The sequence below is a fragment of the Barbatula barbatula genome (genome assembly GCF_947034865.1).
Source record: "Barbatula barbatula genome assembly, chromosome: 5".
NCBI lineage: Eukaryota > Metazoa > Chordata > Actinopteri > Cypriniformes > Nemacheilidae > Barbatula > Barbatula barbatula.
Window position 1 is genome coordinate 5,051,714 of NC_136769.1, and position 21,143 is coordinate 5,072,856.

General features: G+C 37.1%; 3 protein-coding genes across 6 annotated transcripts; 1 reads left to right on the plus strand and 2 right to left on the minus strand.

Moving 5' to 3' along the window:
• The first annotated feature begins 897 nt into the window (after positions 1–897).
• On the plus strand, positions 898–3,426 carry gadd45gip1 (growth arrest and DNA-damage-inducible, gamma interacting protein 1). Its single transcript, XM_079457158.1, has 2 exons — positions 898–1,332; positions 2,727–3,426. The coding sequence occupies exons 1-2, from the start codon at positions 947–949 to the stop codon at positions 3,016–3,018; spliced, it is 678 nt and encodes a 225-aa protein (XP_079313284.1). The 5' UTR covers positions 898–946; the 3' UTR covers positions 3,019–3,426.
• Positions 3,250–12,477, minus strand: LOC306894526 (tetratricopeptide repeat protein 39A). 2 transcript variants are annotated; one of them, XR_013786700.1, is made up of 18 exons: positions 12,198–12,419; positions 11,318–11,422; positions 10,020–10,151; positions 9,145–9,203; positions 8,592–8,659; positions 8,368–8,432; positions 7,755–7,854; positions 7,601–7,666; positions 7,417–7,525; positions 7,165–7,232; positions 6,180–6,239; positions 5,788–5,949; positions 5,362–5,453; positions 5,090–5,210; positions 4,302–4,413; positions 4,104–4,240; positions 3,898–4,014; positions 3,250–3,816 (listed from the first exon to the last, which is right to left on the minus strand). XR_013786700.1 is itself a non-coding variant. In XM_079457157.1 (18 exons), exons 1-18 carry the CDS (start codon positions 12,230–12,232, stop codon positions 3,705–3,707), a joined length of 1,698 nt encoding a protein of 565 aa, XP_079313283.1. In that variant the 5' UTR covers positions 12,233–12,477; the 3' UTR covers positions 3,250–3,704. The 2 variants fall into 2 exon arrangements, 1 of the variants encoding a protein (XP_079313283.1); XM_079457157.1 differs by having other exon boundaries at positions 4,104–4,218; positions 12,198–12,477.
• Positions 12,478–13,297: 820 nt separating this feature from the next.
• Positions 13,298–21,001, minus strand: tspan34b (tetraspanin 34b). 3 transcript variants are annotated; one of them, XM_079455823.1, is made up of 8 exons: positions 20,915–21,001; positions 17,190–17,267; positions 16,465–16,680; positions 15,480–15,554; positions 15,297–15,404; positions 14,935–15,051; positions 14,691–14,783; positions 13,298–13,981 (listed from the first exon to the last, which is right to left on the minus strand). In XM_079455823.1, exons 2-8 carry the CDS (start codon positions 17,244–17,246, stop codon positions 13,922–13,924), a joined length of 726 nt encoding a protein of 241 aa, XP_079311949.1. In that variant the 5' UTR covers positions 17,247–17,267; positions 20,915–21,001; the 3' UTR covers positions 13,298–13,921. The 3 variants fall into 3 exon arrangements, with proteins under 3 accessions (XP_079311949.1, XP_079311950.1, XP_079311951.1); XM_079455824.1 differs by lacking the exon at positions 20,915–21,001 and adding an exon at positions 18,014–18,113; XM_079455825.1 differs by lacking the exon at positions 20,915–21,001 and adding an exon at positions 17,389–17,660.
• Positions 21,002–21,143: the final 142 nt, after the last annotated feature.

Genomic DNA, 21,143 nt, shown 5'->3' on the forward strand with positions numbered 1-21,143 from the left:
CTCATCTCTCGGTTTACCTGATCAAACGTTCAAATATCCATCGAATCAAATATAATAATGCATTTCAACAAAATGTCTCCTGATTGATGTACTCGTGTTTATTTACCTAATTTCATTTGAATTAAAAATACACTTCAAATTAAAAAAGTGTAATCTCTTTGAATATTAAGCTTAATTTTACACACCTATTGTTTTATATTTTCTCTATTTGGGTTTTATTGTACTGGCTATATAACATTCATCTATTTTAATTAAAGCAATATGCCAAAAACTTTACATTTAATATTTAAACAGCATTATTCACATATTTATTCGTTTATGTAATAATAATGCATGCAATAATACAAAAACACTATAAAAAGCGATTGATCTTGTTTTAGCCCAAACGAACAGGTTTCTTTTATTATATCTAATACTAAAAATAACTCAATCTCACACTTGATCTTCTTTTGAGTATTTGCATTATGCTCTACAGCTTTCCTCTTCCCATCCATTTAAATAAATATATAAAATAACCAATTACACATAAAAAAGTGCTCAAGTCTCAAGCTTGCTTACTATTATTTAAAGTCTGAGACAAACAATACCAGCAGGTCCAAATCCTTTTAAGACCTTTTGTTACCGACAATAGTGTCAAACTGTGCCGTTAAATCACAAAAACAACAAAGGTGATGAATAAACTACAATGATGGAGGTGTAACATGTGGAAAAGCAGAACCTTCCTCTTTACATACCAGCCATGACAACAACATTTTACATTTTTGTGTATTTTCTTGCGTCATGGCTTGTTAATGAAATGTGTTTGCATTTATTACAAAAATGCAATTGACCCTATGCACCATTCTCCCATTAATCCCAGTTCAACTACAAACGTTTGTCAGCAGAGGGCGTACTTCCACACCAGTGCTGACGTCAAACGCCCACGTGATACCAGAGGTCATCCAACATGGCGGCCTCCGTACTGAGCAGGAGGACAGCGGTACTATTCGACATTTTATTAAAATTAAACTCCAAAGTAAACGTTTTGCCGGCTGTCGTCCAACATATCGCGCATTATAACCCCAAACCGCTGTGGCTGAATATCAAGAGTCCTTACATACCCGAGAAAAGCAACGAGAAGACGCCCGACTGGCAGAAGACGGAGAAGTATGATCGCAAACTGTTCGGCCGGTACGGACGGGCGTCTGGGGTGGACCCGGCCCAACTCTGGCCGTCTCATGCCCAGCTGGAGGAGGCCTTCGCGGAAGAGAGAGAGTGGCATCCCCCGCTGGAGGTGATGCTGAAAAACATCGCAGCCAAAGAGAAGGAGAGGACTGCGAAACGGATGGAAAGGTACCTGTTAACAAACAGTTATTGGATCCTATTGACTACCATAGTAGGAGACATTTCTTCAAAACATATTTTGTGTTTAACGGAATAAAAACACGAAGAATGGAGGACGGCAAACAGTTCTGGGGCACTTTTGACTACCATTGTCATTTTTCCTACTATGGGAGTCAATGGGGGGCAACATCTGTTTGGTTAGAAGCATTCTTCCAAATATCTTTCTCTGCGTTCAACCAAGCAAAGAAATGGATACAGGTTTGTTTGTGTTCTGTCAAATTGTGTTACCCGTCGAATTTTGCTACCCTGGTGTTGTGATCGGGCCGGAAAGGGGTAACTTAGGTTTAAGGGTTGGGTTGGGGTTATTGCTGTTTTGTATGGAGGTAGCAAAATTCGACAGGGTAACACAATTCGACAAAACATTTGACTGAGAGCGAGTTGTGATTTTTGGGTACTGTACCTTTAAGTCTCTCCAGTAACAAATGACCTGTCATCAGTTCAACAATCATTGTTTTCATACAATACTAGTGTAGAAGTTTAACTTTGGGGTTTGTAGTTTTAACTGATAATCAACCTGTCAAAACATGTTAACTTTTACTATAGTAAAGCAATGGTTAATTCTCAAAGTTGAATGAATTGAACTGTCGACCATACTAAAAAGAAACTGTCCATCTAACGTTACTCGCCTTCGTCTAGGCCTAACAAAACATACGTCCACTGTCCAAATTGCTGGTTACAGTTGCAGAATTCATCAAATATAAATTAATCCATAATACAGTCTATTATTTGCGGAAATACACCTCGACAGGTGCCTGTAGTATCTTGGCAAGCTTGGCATATTCAAACCCTGGTTAAACTAGACCTCTTATCTGTTAGATAAAGATTAAAGGTTTTTTTAAAGGACAATAGTCTCACACACCTTCTGAAAAAACACACAGAGTAAACAATCAGATAGTTCAATGGTTGCAGTGAGAATTGCATTGGTTTTAATGGTAACTCTTGGTGTGGGTCTCTATTTGTTGGCATCTGTTGGTGGGACGTTATCTTGCCAATGAGAAGCAATAAAATCATTAAATCCTACTGGAATAAAACCCCAAATACACTGCATTAAGGAATGTTGTGATGGTTCAAGGGTGAACAGCTGATGGCTCTGGTGTTCGTAATGGTAACCAATAGAATAAGAATTTCCTTATTCAGATTTAGTGTGAAACCTTCGTCTTCGCCATAACTCTTAAATCTCATTTTTACTTCTGCACACTCAAACATAAAGCATCAATTTCAGTGTGTTCGTCCGCTCGTTCTTTCTCTTTATCCGGTGTGGACTTGTCTGTCTGCGTTTTCTTATAAAATTGGCAACTTGAACATGTTAACGTAAACTTCTTTCTCGCTTTTCTTTTTCCCAGAGAGAAGACAATCGCCGCCAACATGGCCAAGATGCCCAAGATGATCGCTGACTGGAAAAAGCAGAAGCAAGAAACCAAGCAGAAGCAGAAAGAGGAGAAGGCTAAAAGGGAAAGACTGCTGGCTGAAGCGACAGAGCGTTTCGGACATACCGTGGACCCCCGCAGTGCCAAGTTCAAAGAGATGGCGGCTGAAATAGAGAAAGAAGAGAAAAAGAAAAGGAAACTTCTGAAACGCAGGAAGAGAGAAGAAGATGCCGGCTTGTCTCCTGCAGCGGCTGAATCCAGCCAATAATTCTCACTGGGAGAACGAGGCCTATCAATTGTACTATATTGTTATACAGTTTTCTTTACACGTGGATTTGATCATCCAGTTGTTCGTTTAATCGAACTTCACTGAAGCAACATGCCCGTCCGATAATTCTGCAGAATAAACGTATTTATATCAAATTCATGTTTGACTTCAAATAAGTGTGTAAATAGAAAAATCATTGATATTAGTTTGAAATAAATGGCCACAACATTTCACAAAGTGAATGTTTATGATGCACATTGCTTACATATTAAGAATACATTAGTGGTATTATATTCCAAACAGCATCTAACAATAATCAACTTTTTAAAATCATCTTCACAATTAAGTGTAAAAGGGTTTTGATCTTATTATTTAACACCGTCAGTTTAACAGTTTTTCTTTTCTCCTATTAAAATAGACAAAATTCGAAACAGACGACAATTTTTTTTTAATTTGCGCTAAAATTTACATTTTATCACGCAAGACCTTACAACCCTGTTTCTGAAACATCTTTGTCTTTAAACTACTGCTAATAGACTACAATAAACGTCACATCAGATTCCTGAGGGGGAACGTTTTTAGTGTTCCCTTTAAAACCACATAAACCCTCTTGTGAGACAGGCCGTCCAGAACGCCGGGAAGCACACTAGATAGTCTTTGGTCTATATCGTAGGCTGCGGGATGCCTCACAACACCGTTATTTCATCCTGGTCGCTTGTATCGGCCTTCAGTTTGGTCAGGGTGGCGTGGACCCTGAACTGCGTACGAGACTCCATTGAATATTCTTTGTAGTTATTCCTGACGGGAAGAGAGAAGGTTATTACAGCTTGTTTGTGTTGAACACATCTGTATGTCGTTTTTGGGCCGGTTTTGACTCACTTTGCTTTCTGCAGCAGTTTGATGGCTTGGTCTTTCCGTCCCGTGTCCACATACAGGAGACTCATCTCCAGCAGAGCATTGGGAACCAGATAATGATCAAACTTCAGCTTCTTTTCACTGTTGGGACACACAGAAACTTCACTGATACCGTCCGTTACATATGCACGATACAAATCCTTTAATGCAGAAGTGTGTGAAACACTGGCCTGCTGTAAACCTGGTTAAAGCATTCTTCTGCGGCCTGCAAGTGGCCTTGGTTCTTCAGACACAGCCCTTTCAGAAGCAGGATGACACATCTGTCGTCCACAGTGAACTCGTTTTCTATACAAACAGAAAGGATAAACTAGATATTTTATGTAGTACAACAGGCATTGTGTTTGTGTAGATGGGGTGTGTGGCGTTACCTGGAGTTGCCCCTAGGGTGCGCTCCGCCTCTAACAGTGTTTCCATCATGCCCTGTGTGAGCTCAGGGCGTTTACTGATCATGGAGAAACCGTTCCACATGTACATCATTTCCTGAAATATAAAACTAAATACAGTTGGAAATAGTTTTCAAAATGAGTTTGGTAAAAACATATTCAGCCGCAGAATTTTCTGCTTTTCTGGATTTATGAGTAGGTCACATTAATGACTAACAATTTTTATCCCAAATTTCAAATTGAAATATTGTTTCTATTTGCAGACAATGAAAACTGGAGAAACAGGTCAAAATGACAGAAAAGATGCTCTTTGTATATATATATATATATATATATATATGGTAACGGCCACAAAATAAGGAGAAAATATTTACTTTTATACATTTGACATTTTTATCCAAAGCAACTTACAGTGAATTCAAGCTATACAGTTTAAGAATGAAATAATAGAACGATGCTTTACAAAAATAATGATCATTTGTTATAGTTAAAATGGCAAAACGATTATGCATTACGCTTTTCTGGTGCACAATTCATAAAAATCTTGTGTTTTGTGAAACACCTCAATTCTCAAAAACCATAATAAATGAAAATGCTCTTATTTAGCCTGTATGTCCTGTATGGAAACACCTAAATACACAAAAAAAAAATCAAGGTATATTTAAACCTCGGCTTTCCATTTTTTCAATGGTGTTTTCTTACGGCAAGTACAAAAATAAGACCGTTTAATACACATCTGTCAACCGTGTGGAGGTGTTGTGTGATATTCTTACAAGCACAGGAACTGGAAGTTTGACTGGATTATTGCCTTTATACCGTCGAGCTTTGCGGATGGCGAACTTCTCTGTGGGCGGTGATTTGCCCGCTATCTTCTGTTTGTATGTAGAAACCTGTCTGAGTGACAGATGAAGAGAGACAGGACGTGAACATGGAGGACCCCTTCCTTACCGATCCATCCATCCATGAAGTCATTATTCATGGTGTTAACCCCCCCAAAAAAACGATAAAGCAGAGACGTAGTGAGTTTAGATGCAAGAGTATTTACCTAAAGAGATTGACCTCATTATCACCGAATGGCCGAGCATCCGTCTCGGGAAGCATGCTGAGATAAGCAGCCTTCATATACATGTACATAGCCTGAGAGAAAGAGATTAAAATAAAGATTCTGTCATTTGTTATTTACCCTCACAGGGTTTAAAACCCGTATATGATACAGAGTTGTGAACATTCGTCTGAGGCTAACACAATCCTAAACATTATGTACACTCAGGGCGGAGGGTGTTTTGATAGTTGTGTGACACAGATATCTTGGCAACTGTACAAACCACACTTGGACAAAACCATGATATGAACATATGCTAGGTGTTTGCAATGGAAGCTGTCACTCATGTCCAGTCCAAAAACTCCCTCGAAAGGGTTCAACGTATGTGTTTGGACCGGGCTTTGATGGTCTAGAAGCGGCGTGTCTAACCTTAGACCATCGACTCTCTTGGAAGAGCAGGTCTGCGTAGAAGTAAGCCATCTTCCAGTGTCTCTTGTAGGTGAAACACCACATTAACTCCCAGTAGCACATGTGGTGGAACTGTTTCCAGGCCTGCTGGGCCTTACAGCCGTCCTCGAAGAGCAACACCGCCTGGACACAGTGGTAAAACAATGTACTGTTTCATTTCATTGTGCTCACGAGTCCCCTCATAAAATACTCTTCAGACACGATTAGAATTTGAGAAAAGGTGTATGGACTGTCACAGTATGTTGGCGAAAAACCATTTTATTTCCCAAAAGCGTGAAATTCCAAATGCTTTGGGATTAAAACAAAGAGGCAGAATTCAAAACAGTATAACGCCCAACAATAACAATTCTGACCTCATCAATGTTGCCCTTGATCTCCTCGGCTCGACCTGCAAAGAAGAGGAAGATTGCACCCTAGAAAGAAATTCGGCAGGTGTGCAAGGTTAATAAAACATTGAAAGCGTTTTTTGGTCATTTATTGAAATCAAACTAAATGTTGGCCTAAATATTATTGTGAAAAAAATATGAATTGAAATGAAATATGAAATGAACTGAAATAAGTTTAAAGCACTCAAATTCTAATAAGAATAATCATTTAAATGAATCTTATATAGCAACATAAAAAGAACCAAAGAAAGAACCAAATGACAGAAGCATATAACAAAGTTGCTAAATATTTAACTAAAATTAACATAGAAAAACTAAATTAAAGCTAGTTTAAAATATGAATAAAACTAAAATCAAAATTATAATACCTCTGTAAGAGGGCGGGACATTTTCATTAGATTAGATTACATTTGATCTATTTGTTGACGTATACAATGAAATTCAGGTGCACTTCATCGAACTTAAGAGAGACTGTAAAAATAATATAAAATAATAATATTATAATAATAATAATAATACAAAAGACATGATACTGGAGATGTGACAGACATTGCACATATGTTGTATTGCTTGGAGGGGCAGATAAAGAATACATACGGGATCACTGCTCTATAATGCAAAATTGTCATCCATATTTTTGGTCCTTGGTGACAGATTGCACATGTTTTACATTTACATTGAGTCATTTAGCAGACGCTTTTAACCAAAGCGACTTACAGAGAGTTCACGGATCGATAAACGCATATTTTACTAAACATTATTTCATATAATAGCATTTTTGGTTAAAACTTTCTAACTTTGTATGACACTTCTTGTATTAACCCTTCATTGCTTTAACTGTTTCGCATAAATCGCATAAAAGTGTATGCGTAATGCTTAAATGTCAACGGCAAAAACTCCCATTTTTAATACAAGGGCACGTCATGTTCATTTAGAAAAGAGCTAGACGTACGCGTGGATACCGCAGGCGAAACGGCTTCAGCAGTCTCTCCGCGTCTTCCACGTCTCCCTCTCCAGTACCTACAGAACACATCACAAACACCAAACCATAATAAAAACATGACTCGGTTAAAGCAACCAGCAAATAAACTGACATCTCTCATCATTTACACGTACCCATCTTTCCCAACCCAAATTTCTTTCATGGATCACAAGGAGATGGAATAAAAGACCTCCACAGAAAAACAATAAAGGTACATATTACCTAAAATAAAGGAGAGGAAGGTGTAGAAACAGAGCAGGAGCAGAGCACACAGCATGGAGCGCAAGCTGTGAGAGGTGGCGCCCGTGTACAGCTGAGAGATGCCAAGCTCCTATAACACACAACACGTTTATGCAAATCGGCAAATGCTTTTATACAAAATCGGTAAAAAATATAAGTTAAACACCTTATCTCCGGAAAACCCAGCAAACTCAAGCAACTTGAGTAACCTCGTGGGAAACAGCGACAAAGTCTGTAGGACATTGCGAAGAACGTCAATGAGCGACAGCGTAATTGGAAACATCATCAGAGTATGGATGCATTATTCCGGCGGATCGTACCAAGTTGAAAGCCCCGATTCCAAATGAGACTCCGCCCTCTAAATGCTTGTGGCTGGGTCCTTTGAAAGAGGTATCTGATTGGACAATGGCGTTAAGCTCCCTGCGTGAGAATTGTGATGTCATAAAAAGCAAACAGACACGCAGAACGAGTAGGGATGTAACGATTCACTCAGTTTGCTATGCGATAGACGATACGATTTTTTAACAAAAGGAGGCAAATTAGATATTAACAACTGCCCTTTTATTATAAATAAATAAATAAATTGATTTGCCATTTTTTTGACCAATTCAAAATCAAATAAAAAATGATACAAAAGTATTTTCAATATAAACAAACTTCGACTTTGCGCTTCTCCTAACTTGTTTTTTGAATGTTTTAAGAAATATCCACATTTGCGGTAAATACACGTTTTGCAGCGGCCCCTGTTGTTCAAAACGTGTATTGCGATTCATTTAACATCTCAACCGAATCGTCACATTATAATCGATTTTCAACCGGCGCACGGTGAATCGTTACATCCCTAAGAACGAGTCGACCCAACAGCATGATGACGGCTACATAAATGAAAATCTAATATCAAATGTTGATATTGGTTTGAGGTAATGCGTTTACTTGTATATGAGGTAGCTGTTGCGAACTTTCATTCCTCCTTTGATAAAACCCACCATGTTCTCATCCTGTCGGCACACAAATGTGACATTTTCTGTTAAAAACATCTACGTGCACAATTTACGTGCATTTACACACCATAACATAACCAAATACATCCAACAAAATGCATAGAAGAAACGTGAGGTTGTTTGCGTATGGGTGATCATGTTCGAGGTGTTTCAGACCTGAAGGAACGTGAGAGCAGCTCTGTGTAGCAAACACTCGGCGTAACACACCTCGGCGTGAAGCTGCTCTGTAAAACATTAAACAAAACACACAGACCATTCAAAGCTCGATTCTGTACGCATGTATTGAATTACTGTTCGTGTTAAACACACTCACCGTACTGCAAAATAAACAATGCTCTGCAGAATGTGAACATTACACTGTTTACTGGCATTTGGGAGTCTAAAGTAATGTTCAAAGTTTGATAGAAAAATATTTTATTCGGAAGACGTACGCTTTCAAACATCATTGTACACAATAACATAAGTGTTTTTCTTTACAAAACTAGAAAGTAAATCAATGTTTTTATTAATCCTTGGTTTGACCAAACGTTCAAGAAAAACATATTTGAAACATAGCAGTTCTATTTATTTACTTATTTGTTTATTCTGGCAGGTCATTTTTGGTTATTTGAGAATTTGGGTTATTTTTAAACGGACGAATTGAAAAGGAAAAAGAATGAATTGACCTTAGATGTGACATAAGTATTAATTTCTTCATTACAAACGTCACCTTCTGCTAGGTCATCGTTTGCTCCCCGGCTCGACAGCCCGCCAGACTTCTTACGGAACCTGAGGGAAAACAGTCAGAGGCTATGGTCAAAAGATGCTTAAGTCACCATGAGACTCAGACCATGACACCATGCAGTCGTGAGAAACACAGAATTTAAAGGCTGTACATTACCACATGAACTCTTTATAAACTACTACGTTTTGTATTTGTAAAAAGACCACGGTTGTATACGGTCTCACCGTCAAACTATAGTTTAACAGTAGCTTTTGTAGTAAAACTATAAAAATACAAATCAAAAACATGGTGTCTCTATTTTCACTTGGATAAAATGACGATTGTAAAGATAAATACAGTGGTGATGTACATTAAAACATGCATTTCTCATGTTATGATCCATACGTCTGTGTGTGTTTTTAGCAACAGCTGAGCTCACTTAAGTTTGCTTAAGAAACAGTGAGTCAGTTTAAGTTGACAGTGAAGAAACAAACACAAATATGACGATGAAGATCTTTCACATAAACGCTGTCATCTCCACCTTTAACATCCTCCTCTATTGTACAAGTGACATCAGTTTATGCTTAAGTATATATGTTTTGTTTCAGGTTTGCAATGACACAAGGGTGAATAAATGACGAAGGATCTTCACTTTTGGGTGAACGATCTCAATGCAGTAAACTGTTTAACATCGCCAGTTGTCGGTCTTAAAGCTGCAGTTAGATCTGCATGCAAACACAGGCAAATTTCACGTCTGCCGGACTGGCAGAGCCGTCATGGAAATATCTCCATTTGATTAAACATTGAAAGGTGACAAACGTAGGCGGCTTATAGAGCACGGAGTTTGAAGAAGTTTGAATATAGAGACCCGGCGCGGATACCTTTGGCACACCTCCTGAGCGCTCTTCATGGTGTTCCCAGCATGCACTATGTCATCGTGCTGAAACGTCATCATTGCTTGCATCTCTAATACTGTGGCGTAGATGAGAGCGTGATACATGCTGTCCTTGGACCTGGAACACAGCATGTGATTTTAAACACGCATCAAGATAGGAAGGCTGTGGTTGACATCATCATTTAAAGGCGAGTCTGTAAACTGATCAAAAACAGCTCAATTTTTTATTTAAACTGCTCACTAGGCACAGAAACGACACACTGCAGCTCAAAATAAAGCCACTGCTGGTATTTTCTGATGATGGGACATAGTCGATGTTGACATATTATTTGAGAATTAACCTGTTGGCTTACTTACAAATGTCTCTGCACATTAAACAAAGATAAGAGAAAGCATATGAAGATTGTATACATATTGGTTTTTTCACTTTTTCTGAATTTATACCTTATAGGTACTTGTATAAGTTAAATAATCGGTTTTGTTGCATTTCCCAAGTGCTCCAAAAGAAAATTCTTATTCACGTGTATTTGCGGAAGTGGAAACGGGACAAACTTCGATTTGTTCAATTTTGAACAAAATAAAAAACAGATGCGTTGCAAAGATATATTGCAAAGAAAACAAGTTCATATTTATATTTAAAAAACACAATACATGTGAACATAACTCGATTTTCTTTAACACATTGCCGCTGGGTGACTCTCTGTCATTCTGGAGGGTTGTTTTTTTGTTTAAATTCAACAAACACTGGACGGAAGGTGACAACGCATCAGAAATGATGATTTAAAGCATCTGGAGCAGTCTCTTCATTTTAAGCGGCCGCATGTATATAAATCACACATGTGAGACACAAGAGGGAATACAACGTAGGAGAATTTTCATTGTTGTGTCCCTTTAAGGAATTGGATTTCTCCTCCAGCGTATGATCAGTCTACCTCTGGGCTGTGTATCATCCGTGTAAGACTGTATTGTGAGGCGTGAGGGTGTGAGCTTTTAAGTAAACACCTCACATCCTGGAGAAGGGAGCGTGCGTGATGTCATTCCGCACCACCGCACACCACAAGAGAAAAGAATGGCGAAGGAAAGGTTATCGCGGCATTTACAATTAAAAAAACATTTCACAGCGACGAAAAATATGTGATGCATCTGATAAAGCGCCGTTGCAACAGGGGCTTGAATGGTGCCGCACCTTCACCAAACACCTCACCTGCTCTTAAAACAACCCACACACGTCGAACAAATAGAAGCCAGAAAAGCTCTTCGGCAAATGGAAATGACAGCTCGTACCGTGGTCGCAGTTTGTCCAAACTCTCATTAAAGTGATTGTTGAGGAACAGGTCCAGAGCCTCCATGCAGTCTTCAAGAGAGGCCTGAAGGGACATTTGTCTGGATCTAAAGCACAGAAACACAGACCGTTATTGCATCCAGATACAACTTTAGGCCTCTTTGTATTGATTTCATGACTTGTCCTGCGCCCCTCCCTGCTTAGTAACACTTAGTTCTTGTAAATGTAGAGTTTGTTTTTATTATTTTATCCAATCTTATCAAGCGAATGACATTTCCTGAAACCAAGATACCACTTATGAAAACAGTCTGTGCCGTCAACAGCGCCCTTTATAAATTATAAATGCAACCCGAGTGCCGAAGATATATTTAGCAAGACTAATGAATGTCCCCTACGTGAGTCTGCTTTATCGAGGCTCATTTAAAAAATATATATTCATGAAAACACCATGTTCTCGAGTCCAGAGCCGCGGCTCACTGATGCTTGTGAGATTTCAGCTGTTAGATACGCACGCACCTGCCAGTGTGACAGTACATACTGTCATCTGTGACTGTAGGACTTTTAAACTAAAGAAATGTAGAAATGTGTTACTGCATTAAACTGCAATGACTCCATTACAAATAGACATATGTACTGTGTCATCAGTCGTTTGATGTTTGCTCAGAACACACACGCGCACACGCGCACTTCATGTCACTGAGACAGACTCTATTGCAAAACAAGGAAGGAAGAGATGTAAAACTGCCAAAACTTAACACAAGAAGACTGAATCAGCCGTTTAGTGACCCAAGTTACCCAACACTGAACGTGTCAGGTTTAAAGCGCCATTGCCTTTAATGTCCTCAACACACACAGAAACAAGTCAACAGTCTCCACACTTACTTTTCTGTAACAGGTGCATCTTTCCCACTGGACATGGCTCAGTAATATTGGTCGTTTTTGTTCTTCTGGGCCCTGTGGCCTTATACAGACACCTGTTAGAGGTGCAGAAGCTCCAGTGAGGTCGTCAGATGTCCAGTGATCTCCGTGTTTCATGCATTTAAAGATGCTGCATGGAGTGTTGAAGTGAGCACAGTCATCTGCTCGTTTGGCAGAAGTGAGAAGGGAGAGTTTCTTGACTCCTCCTCGCAGCAGCTGTGGTGACTTCAGGGCGCAGGGGCAGAACTAAAGAGCGCCACCCGGAGGCGGGGTGAGGAAGCGAACGCGCACCGAAGCATCCCGAAGAAAATCATCTTTAGCAGCAAATTATATGTTTATGATTAAGCAAGATTGTATTGTATAATAACATAATGAAATATATAAGTATTACATAACCGAGATGTCGTTCAATGGCACAGAACCTTTTTTTACATAATGTTTTAAGTCCACTTTGTGTTTCATTACATTATAAAGTAAACAACAACGAAACTATGCAAAAGTGTTATTCCAACATGTTATATTATATTTAATTGTATATTTATATAATTAACCAATTAAAACATTTTTTGCGTCATTCCAAACCTGCATCCTAAAATTTAAGGACATTTTACGCTTGTTTGACTTGCGCCGCAAGATCCGACATGCGGATGACACCAAACTTTTTATGTTTTTTTTAGTTTGTAAATAAATCAATTTGTGTTCGTTATTTAGATTAATCTGTAGCTTTTAATGTCATGATGACTGAACCCCACTAGATGGCGGTATTTGCGTGTCATTTTGACTTGGTGTCTGGGTGGCTGTTTTGGAGAGTAAATAAAGCACCATACTACTATTCTCATATTTTCTCAAGACATACAATGCAATCATACATTCTCAATCATATGGCATGTAAAATAACACAACTGCTACTGTGTTACTGTTTTACTGTATTGTTGCAATATGTATATATACTGTTCACAGTATGCACGTTGTTGGTACATTCATAAATCACCATGACCTACTAAAAGTGTCAGTGTTTGTAATAAAATGACACGAATCAAAGACATGACAATCACATTTCAAACAAGCGGACACGTTGCTTTAATAATTCCTTGCCCCCCCAAAAAAAAAACCCACATTTGATCAAAACACACAGTCACAAAACTCTACATATTCACAGGTAGAAAAGACACGGCGTTGTGCATTATTGCAAAGGCACGTTATTTAAAATAGGTCTGGTTTGTAAAAAGTGTACAATAAATTACAATAGATCAGTAACATTTGGCTTTTTGGTCGCTCCATTTCACATATAAAGAAAGCAGGATAAAACAAAATGTGTTCATAATTACAGATCATAACCTTTCTTCTGACGATTAAACAAAACAGTAATTTCATTTTCAGATAAAGCACATCCTTCATAGGCGAAGCTTTTAAAATATATATAATTGGTCTCACAGAAACATTATACGTAAGTCAAGCGACTAAGTCAAACGTTTTCCAGTAAAAAGGAGACCTCAGTCAAAACTCAAACAAGATTGAACTTTTACATGTAAGGCCGTCAGGAAATGCTCTATTAAGAGCGACTTACAAAAAGCAACATGTATTTTGTTATATTGCGTCACAGTGATGTGCATTAAACGTATGGGGGTGATCAGATATCCATCGTCGTCCTCAATGAACCCATTCATTGGTGAGATAATGGTGTGACATTAATCCCGTTTTGACCCTATATGACAATAGAGCGTCATGGACACTATCATCGCCGCCACCTAAAGAGGACAAAGCACACGACTTCAGACCTACAGAAGTAAACTGAGTTTTACATTTACGTTACAATATGCATTTTTCCAATACGACATTTTGTAATAATGTCCCATCTGCAACGGTATGAACACTCAATTCAATTCAATTGTATTTATAAAGCGCGTTTCACAATGTGCATTGTTCCAAAGCAGCTTTACAGGAGAAAATGAGAACAAGTGAAAAAGACAAAAAAGGTCAAACACAGCACAGTACCTGCATGGTGTTTATATAACAAGATAAATGATTCTGGTAAATAATATTTAAAGTCTCACTGCATAGTATATTTTTACATACTATGGGAGTCAATGGGGGATGAGATCTGTTTGGTTACAGACATTCTTCCAAATATCTTCCTTTGTGTTCATCAGAACAAAGAAATGTATACAGGTTTGGTACAATCTGAGGGTGAGCAAATGATGACAGGATTTTCATTTTGGGGTGAACTATCCCTTTAATGGACAACGAACTACATATATGAAGGACTGTATTCATTGCTAGTGCATATTTTCTAAGCTATTAAGTAATGTTAAGAGCATAAATGCAATAAGTGTTAGTCTTTGGGAAAAATGATAACAAACCATACAATAGAACGTGTCAAATCTCATGGTGTAAGAGCAAAACTTTCGATGAAGATAGTAGAGTAGAAATGTAATATCTGTGTTTGCAAGCGTTTACCTCAAGAGCAGCGATGCCCAGCGCGACAGCTATAATAATGACAGCATTGTCTTCCACCAGCTTCTTCAGCACTGGAAAACATCCTTCAACATCCTGAACCCAAAAATAGACGAATTATACGTTTGGACAGCAAGCTAATCTTTAGAGAATTTATTATTTTATGGAATCTAAGTGAATGTATATTGAAGAATGTAAGAGGTCATGCAGTATTTTATAGTGTGATGAAGTTTGCGTTGTGCATTACGGTGTTGCCAGCTGTGCAGGGAGCGCTACTGCAGCACTGAAACGGATAATAACCCGTTCGGTTTAAAAAAGGAGAATCTATGAAATCTGTATAGTTGTAGAATCCACAGCACTTCAGCTAAAAGAGATATAAAAACAACACATTAAATCAAATGCAGGTAAAGTAACTGATAAAACAAGCGCCTTTAGCAATGCAGGTGCCCGCTCATAAATATTTCATATCAATTTCTATGCATGTTGGCCTATTTTTGTATTTTATATATTTTCTGTTGTCTTTCTGTATGTCAACCACGCACATTATCCGTAACGTTATGAGATTCAATCAAAAAACATGTTTCCGTTTTATTTTGAAGGGTGACAAACCGAAGTCATGGTTGTGTTCCACAGTCCAGTGAGGTCATTGTTGTCACCATACTCTTTTCTGATGCTTTTCACAGCTTCAGTTCCGACCTGATTGATCAGTTTCTCTGCCTGAAATACACACAAGATAAGTACATAAAGCTTTTTCATGCCGGTTATGTGTGAAAGTGATGTAAATGTACTCACCACAGGTTTAAAGACCAGAAGAACGATCGCTCCAGCGACTTCAGCAATAAAGACGATCAAAATGATGACAAAGAACTGAAGAGAGAAGATAAACGCAGTCCATTAACTTTAACTTTATTAACTTTGACTTTATTAACTTTGACTTTATTAACTTTGACTTTATTAACTTTAACTTTAACTTTGACTTTATTAACTTTGACTTTATTAACTTTAACTTTAACTTTGACTTTATTAACTTTGACTTTATTAACTTTGACTTTATTAACTTTGACTTTATTAACTTTGACTTTATTAACTTTGACTCTATTAACTTTGACTCTATTAACTTTAACTCTATTAACTTTAACTTTATTAACTTTAACTTTATTAACTTTAACTTAAACTGTATTAACTTTAACTTTATTAACTTTAACTTTAACTGTATTAACTTTGACTTTATTAACTTTGACTTTATTAACTTTGACTTTATTAATTTTGACTTTATTAATTTTGACTTTAACTTTAACTTTATTAACCTCGACATTATTAACTTTGACTTTATTAACTTTAACTTTAACTTTATTAACTTTGACATTATTAACTTTGACTTTAGCTTTAGCCTTAACTTTAAATTTAACTTTCTCTCCCCCTCTCTCTCTCTATCTATGTAGGCCTATGTATATATATATATATATATATATATATATATATATATATATATATATATATGTATATATATATATATATGTATATATATATATATATGTATATATATATATATATATATATATATATTACACTACTTTACTATAGGCTAATATAATATAATATTTGTGTGCATGTTTTTTGTGTGTTTGTAAAAGAATAGAATAGATTAGATTTACTAATAAAGAAATATTATGATGTGTTTTGGAAATGTAAGAACACATTCGTAAGTTTCCAATCTCTTTATCAAACAAAGTCCATAGTATAGAAAGATGTCAGAAAAAATTATGATGTGACCTACCAGCAGCAGCATGCACCTGCTCTCTCGAACAGCTCCACAGCAGCCCAGGAAGCCCAGGATGAGAAGCACAGCACCCACTGCGATCAGAAGATAGCCCACGTTCAGTAGCTGACCCAGCTGACCCGGAGCGCCCTGTATGTTCTGTAGAAGATTCAAGACGGACCCACTGTCCACCTTCACCCAGATCCCCACGCCCAAAATAGCCACTCCCGCCAGCTGGAGCCAAAAAACAAAAATGTGTTCTGTCAATCATTTACACGATCATTTTATGCTGTTATTTCAAAAGCAAACAAGGAAAGTCAGAATGCATTTCTGTTTCAAGGTTAAAAATGATGGAGGCAAACACTATATAGATATCCAGGGTATTTTTCTGCATAAAGATGACGTCACATGTAGTTCCTGTGAGAAAAACACACCTGTGGTCTTTGCGCTTGAGGACACCTGTGTGACTGTTTGCAGATGAAACTTATATTCCAACTGATGAGGTAGAAATATAAATAGAAACGTGTCCGCTTTTGTTGTAGAATTTGACCCCACTAAACATTTTTTGCTCTTTCAGGAAACAATATCGATTTTAAAGAGATGTGATTTATATTTCTTACGGGTAGTCAGAACACGTGCGCATTTGCAAAATGTAGTTTGTAGCTTTATTTCGAGTTATAGAAGATGTGCATTCATTTGGGAATCTTTTCCTAAATCATATAGTTAAAAAGTATTGTACTTACAAAAATGATCCCATTAAAGAGAACCATCGTCGCTTTCAAAAATCCAAAGCAACCCATCTTTTAGAGCGGACTTGACACCTGAAAAATACATTAAAAACAGAGAAGAGTGATTAAATGCTGAGAAAAACATCCTCATTTAAAAAACATTTTTTTAAGTTTTTAAATATAAGCCATTTCAGGATTTTGTGAGTATACCTACAAGGAAATGCTGTGGGAACAAATGGTGGTTTTGCCCCAGTAACTCATTTAACTAGAAATCTCATTAACTCAAAACTGTCGGTCAGCGCAATAAACTGACTCACCAAACGTAAACGGCGTGCTTAAATATTACACAAACACAGTCACAAAGACAGCATTCTTTCATTATGACAAGTCAATGGAAGTTAAAACGCTTTAAGGAACTAAAAATAAATATGTTCAATGATTTGAACGTCCACTTCAAACAATATTCCATACAACATGAGTCATACTGTTTTGTTTTGCGGTTCCAGGTTCAAGGACCATGATATTTACACTGTTTCCCGGTATGCATTTATATAACCCCTCATTAAAACAAATTTTTTATCTTTCTGTGTTGTTAAACATTAGGGATTGATATAAAAAATGTTTTATGTAAACTTCATTTTGAATATAGATCTTGTGCTCTAAAACAAATAAAAACTAAATGTAACAGAGTATAATACATTGAATGTTAAAAGGTTTTGTTACATTCACTGTGTTTCATATTCGCAATAGGAACAAAATCTTGTTACACAATTAATTAAGTTTATTTTGATAAATTAACATATACGTTTTTACCTCATTTTAACGATACAATTCTATACCTTAAATGTTTGACATTGTATTTCCAGACCGTGTATAAATGTCCTTTGAATGTCTTCTGTAGAAACGTCAACACTCACTTTGGTGTAAATGTACATGAGCTGATAAGATTGTGAAAACAATAAGTGACTCCGAGTCTTGTGACAAGGTGATTTTACAAGCTTCTTTTCTACATTATAAAGTCGGAGAGAACCAACCCGTGAGTGATGTGTTACAGTACACGCCAGTAATTTGATGCGCTCTCAACACAAACGTGATTTTTTGAGCTGTGTTTTGTGTTTTATTGTGCAACAATGTGACTATCTACGATATATGTTGTCGGGTGGCACCTCCCTTCCTGTAAAGAGATGAGATCATTTCTGAAGCCAGACATCAAATAGGTATCTATTGTTCATAATCCAATGATGCCGTGTGTTGTTTTCTTTGGAGGATCTATTGACAGAAATGCAATATAATATACACAACAATGACTTCAGAGGTGTATAAAGACCTTACATAATGAAGCGTTATTCTATTATCTTAGAATGTGCTATTTCGATCTACATACACCGCAGGTCCCCTTTCACCATGTTGTTTCTACAGTGGCCCTTAACGGACAAACTGATCAACAGAGCCAGTTTCATAAATATGTTTTCTCCTTCAGCAAAGAAGCAAAACGTGACGACATCCTAGTCCTGTGTCAGCCACCGTAGTGCTTCGAAAGTGAAGGGTGGAGTGAGCCGTTGGTTTCAATTTGCAACCACCAGACGCTGGTAAATTTCATACACTGGACCTTTAAACGTTTAAACTTATTCTACTGATATACCGGTACTTTTAAAACGTAATATACTATTGATATAATATTTGATAATTTTTTCAGCTAAACAAAAAATGCACTTCCCATGCTATGTAAAGCCATTTATGTGAAGATTTTTAACATAACAGTTTTGGAAACTATGTGATGGAGTAAAGAATTACACTGTTTTGGGTTAAAACACATTTTATATTTGTTATCCGTGGCTCATAAGCCTCTCATGTTGAGCTATTAGTGCCTCCATACAATGTTTCAGAGCGTGTCAAACAGGCCACGTCGGCGCCGTGTATGCTTTAAGTTTACTCAGGGTTCAGATGAACAGGCTATGTAGGTTTAGTTCCAGATGAAATCATTGATTCGCCAGTCAGAATAAGATGTAGATAAACATTGAAACCATCAATAGAGGACTATTGATATGTTGATATTGATATATATAGGACACTAGATCTACCTCTGCCTCTGGACTTCTCGTACATTTTTATGAGGTAATTTAGGTCACCTTTACTATAGGGGCTTACATCACATAATAATACAAAATAAATATAAAAGTTAAGGTTCACCAAATAAAAGTGGATCAGACGATTCCTTTGACCAACTGCCGGTCAAAGGTCAGGTCAAAGTTTAGCCGTCTGCTGGTTTGTCACATGATTGTAACATCTAAGGTAACTCATAATCTCAAAACAGCTACCGAAAGTCAGCTGTTTACTTCCGTGTCAACCTCTTCGGGTTATTACTCTTCTCCTATTCGAACCCAAAGAGTTATATTGTGATGTAAATATTAAACAAACACATTATAAAAGATTTGTCTCGTACGCGAGTCATTGAAATGAAAACAGATCCGTGGAGCTATGGCGATATACAAGTGTGCTTACCTTACTGGAAATTATTCATTATCAGTTAATGTTTACTCAACGTTCAGTGGGATTTATCTGAAACTCTATACTTAGAGTATATCCTGTTTCCTAGTTTTGTCATCTTCAGAAAGGTTTGACTTGGTTTTGTCTGCTTAGGAATAAGTGCACATTGCATAGAAGAGCGGCTACTGACTCATGTCTGGTCACACATATTTCCTGGAGAAAATCTGACGGATGGAACTTTCATTTAAGAATAAAAATAAGTTTGATTTGATTCATCTCTGTATATATTTAACCAGCATTTTATTTTTTTCATATGGAAGTAACACTATAGGATAAGGTTGTATTTGTTACCATTAGTAAATGCATTAACTAACATCGTCTAACAATAAGCAATATAGTTTTTACTATTTAAAAATGTTTGTCAATCTTTTGTTAATGTCAATACAGTTGTATTATATTCAATATTTGATCATAAAAACGTTTCAGTAAATGATGACATTAATATGAACTAAGATTTGTAAATGCCGTAGAAGTTTTGTTCATTGTAAAGTTAGCTAATGTTATTCTTTCTACATTTTAATACAATAAAATTTCTACATTTTTATTCTCATTCTCATTTCATATCATAACTGTAAATGCAGAAGACAGATTTAACAAGAAAAATCTTCCAAAGCTTTTAGTACTTTTAAATAAGTGCATCTGTACATATATCAAAATTCATGGCATAAGTGTGTTTAATATAGGACATATATAGACAATATAGTAATATCATATTTTTTTGTTATGGAAAAACTTGGAATATCCTATCTATCATAACTATCACAGAATATATATATCGCCAAGTACCATGGCAACTCTATGCATCACTGACACGGTACCACTACGGTATTTAAATGTTACTTGTCAAGACTTGAAAACATGTAGTTGGCAGAGATTTGTGACTTTCGGTTAAAATACTAAATGTGGTTGATAATTTAATGAGACAAATGACTGTTAATTACACCCGCACACACGGTTCACCTTGCAAACACAATGACTCAGGACGAGTCGGGCAAAACACATCAAAACAACAGCACGGGAGTCTCTCCCGGGACCTCACTCTGAATGGAGTGCAACACGTAAACACACACATCTCCTAACAACAACATACAGTGTGAGCTCAACAGATCTGTTCAAAATACTTGTGAAACAAGGTCATCCATGAAAAAAGTGTATAATTTTTTGTACAATAGTTACAAAGCAGAATGCCTCACCTTCAGTAAACTGTAGCAGGTAGATTCAGAGTGTGAACACTGATCAGGACTGTAAGGCTCCGGTTTTCTCTGTCCCCTTGTGAAGGCAGGTTGGTTTTGCACAGAGGGAGGGAGGGGTGAGCAGGTGGGAATGATTTACCACTCCCCCTCTCTGGAGAGAGAGAGAGAGAGAGAGAGAGAGTGGGTGGAATGTATCGTCGTCATGGAGACAGAAAGATTCATGAAGACA

Coding starts and splice junctions, on each gene's coding strand:
- tspan34b (XM_079455823.1), bottom strand. CDS start 17,246: ATGGGTTGCTTTGGATTTTTGAAAGCGACGATGGTTCTCTTTAATGGG. Junction 16,681..17,189: donor TCTTTAATGGGATCATTTTT/GTAAGTACAATA, acceptor TTTTGGCTCCAG/CTGGCGGGAGTGGCTATTTT. Junction 15,555..16,464: donor GCAGGTGCATGCTGCTGCTG/GTAGGTCACATC, acceptor TTCTCTCTTCAG/TTCTTTGTCATCATTTTGAT.
- LOC306894526 (XM_079457157.1), bottom strand. CDS start 12,232: ATGTCCAGTGGGAAAGATGCACCTGTTACAGAAAA. Junction 11,423..12,197: donor GATGCACCTGTTACAGAAAA/GTAAGTGTGGAG, acceptor TCTGTGCTTTAG/ATCCAGACAAATGTCCCTTC. Junction 5,454..5,787: donor AAGAGAGTCGATGGTCTAAG/GTTAGACACGCC, acceptor TCTTTCTCTCAG/GCTATGTACATGTATATGAA.
- gadd45gip1 (XM_079457158.1), top strand. CDS start 947: ATGGCGGCCTCCGTACTGAGCAGGAGGACAGCGGTACTATTCGACATT. Junction 1,333..2,726: donor ACTGCGAAACGGATGGAAAG/GTACCTGTTAAC, acceptor TCTTTTTCCCAG/AGAGAAGACAATCGCCGCCA.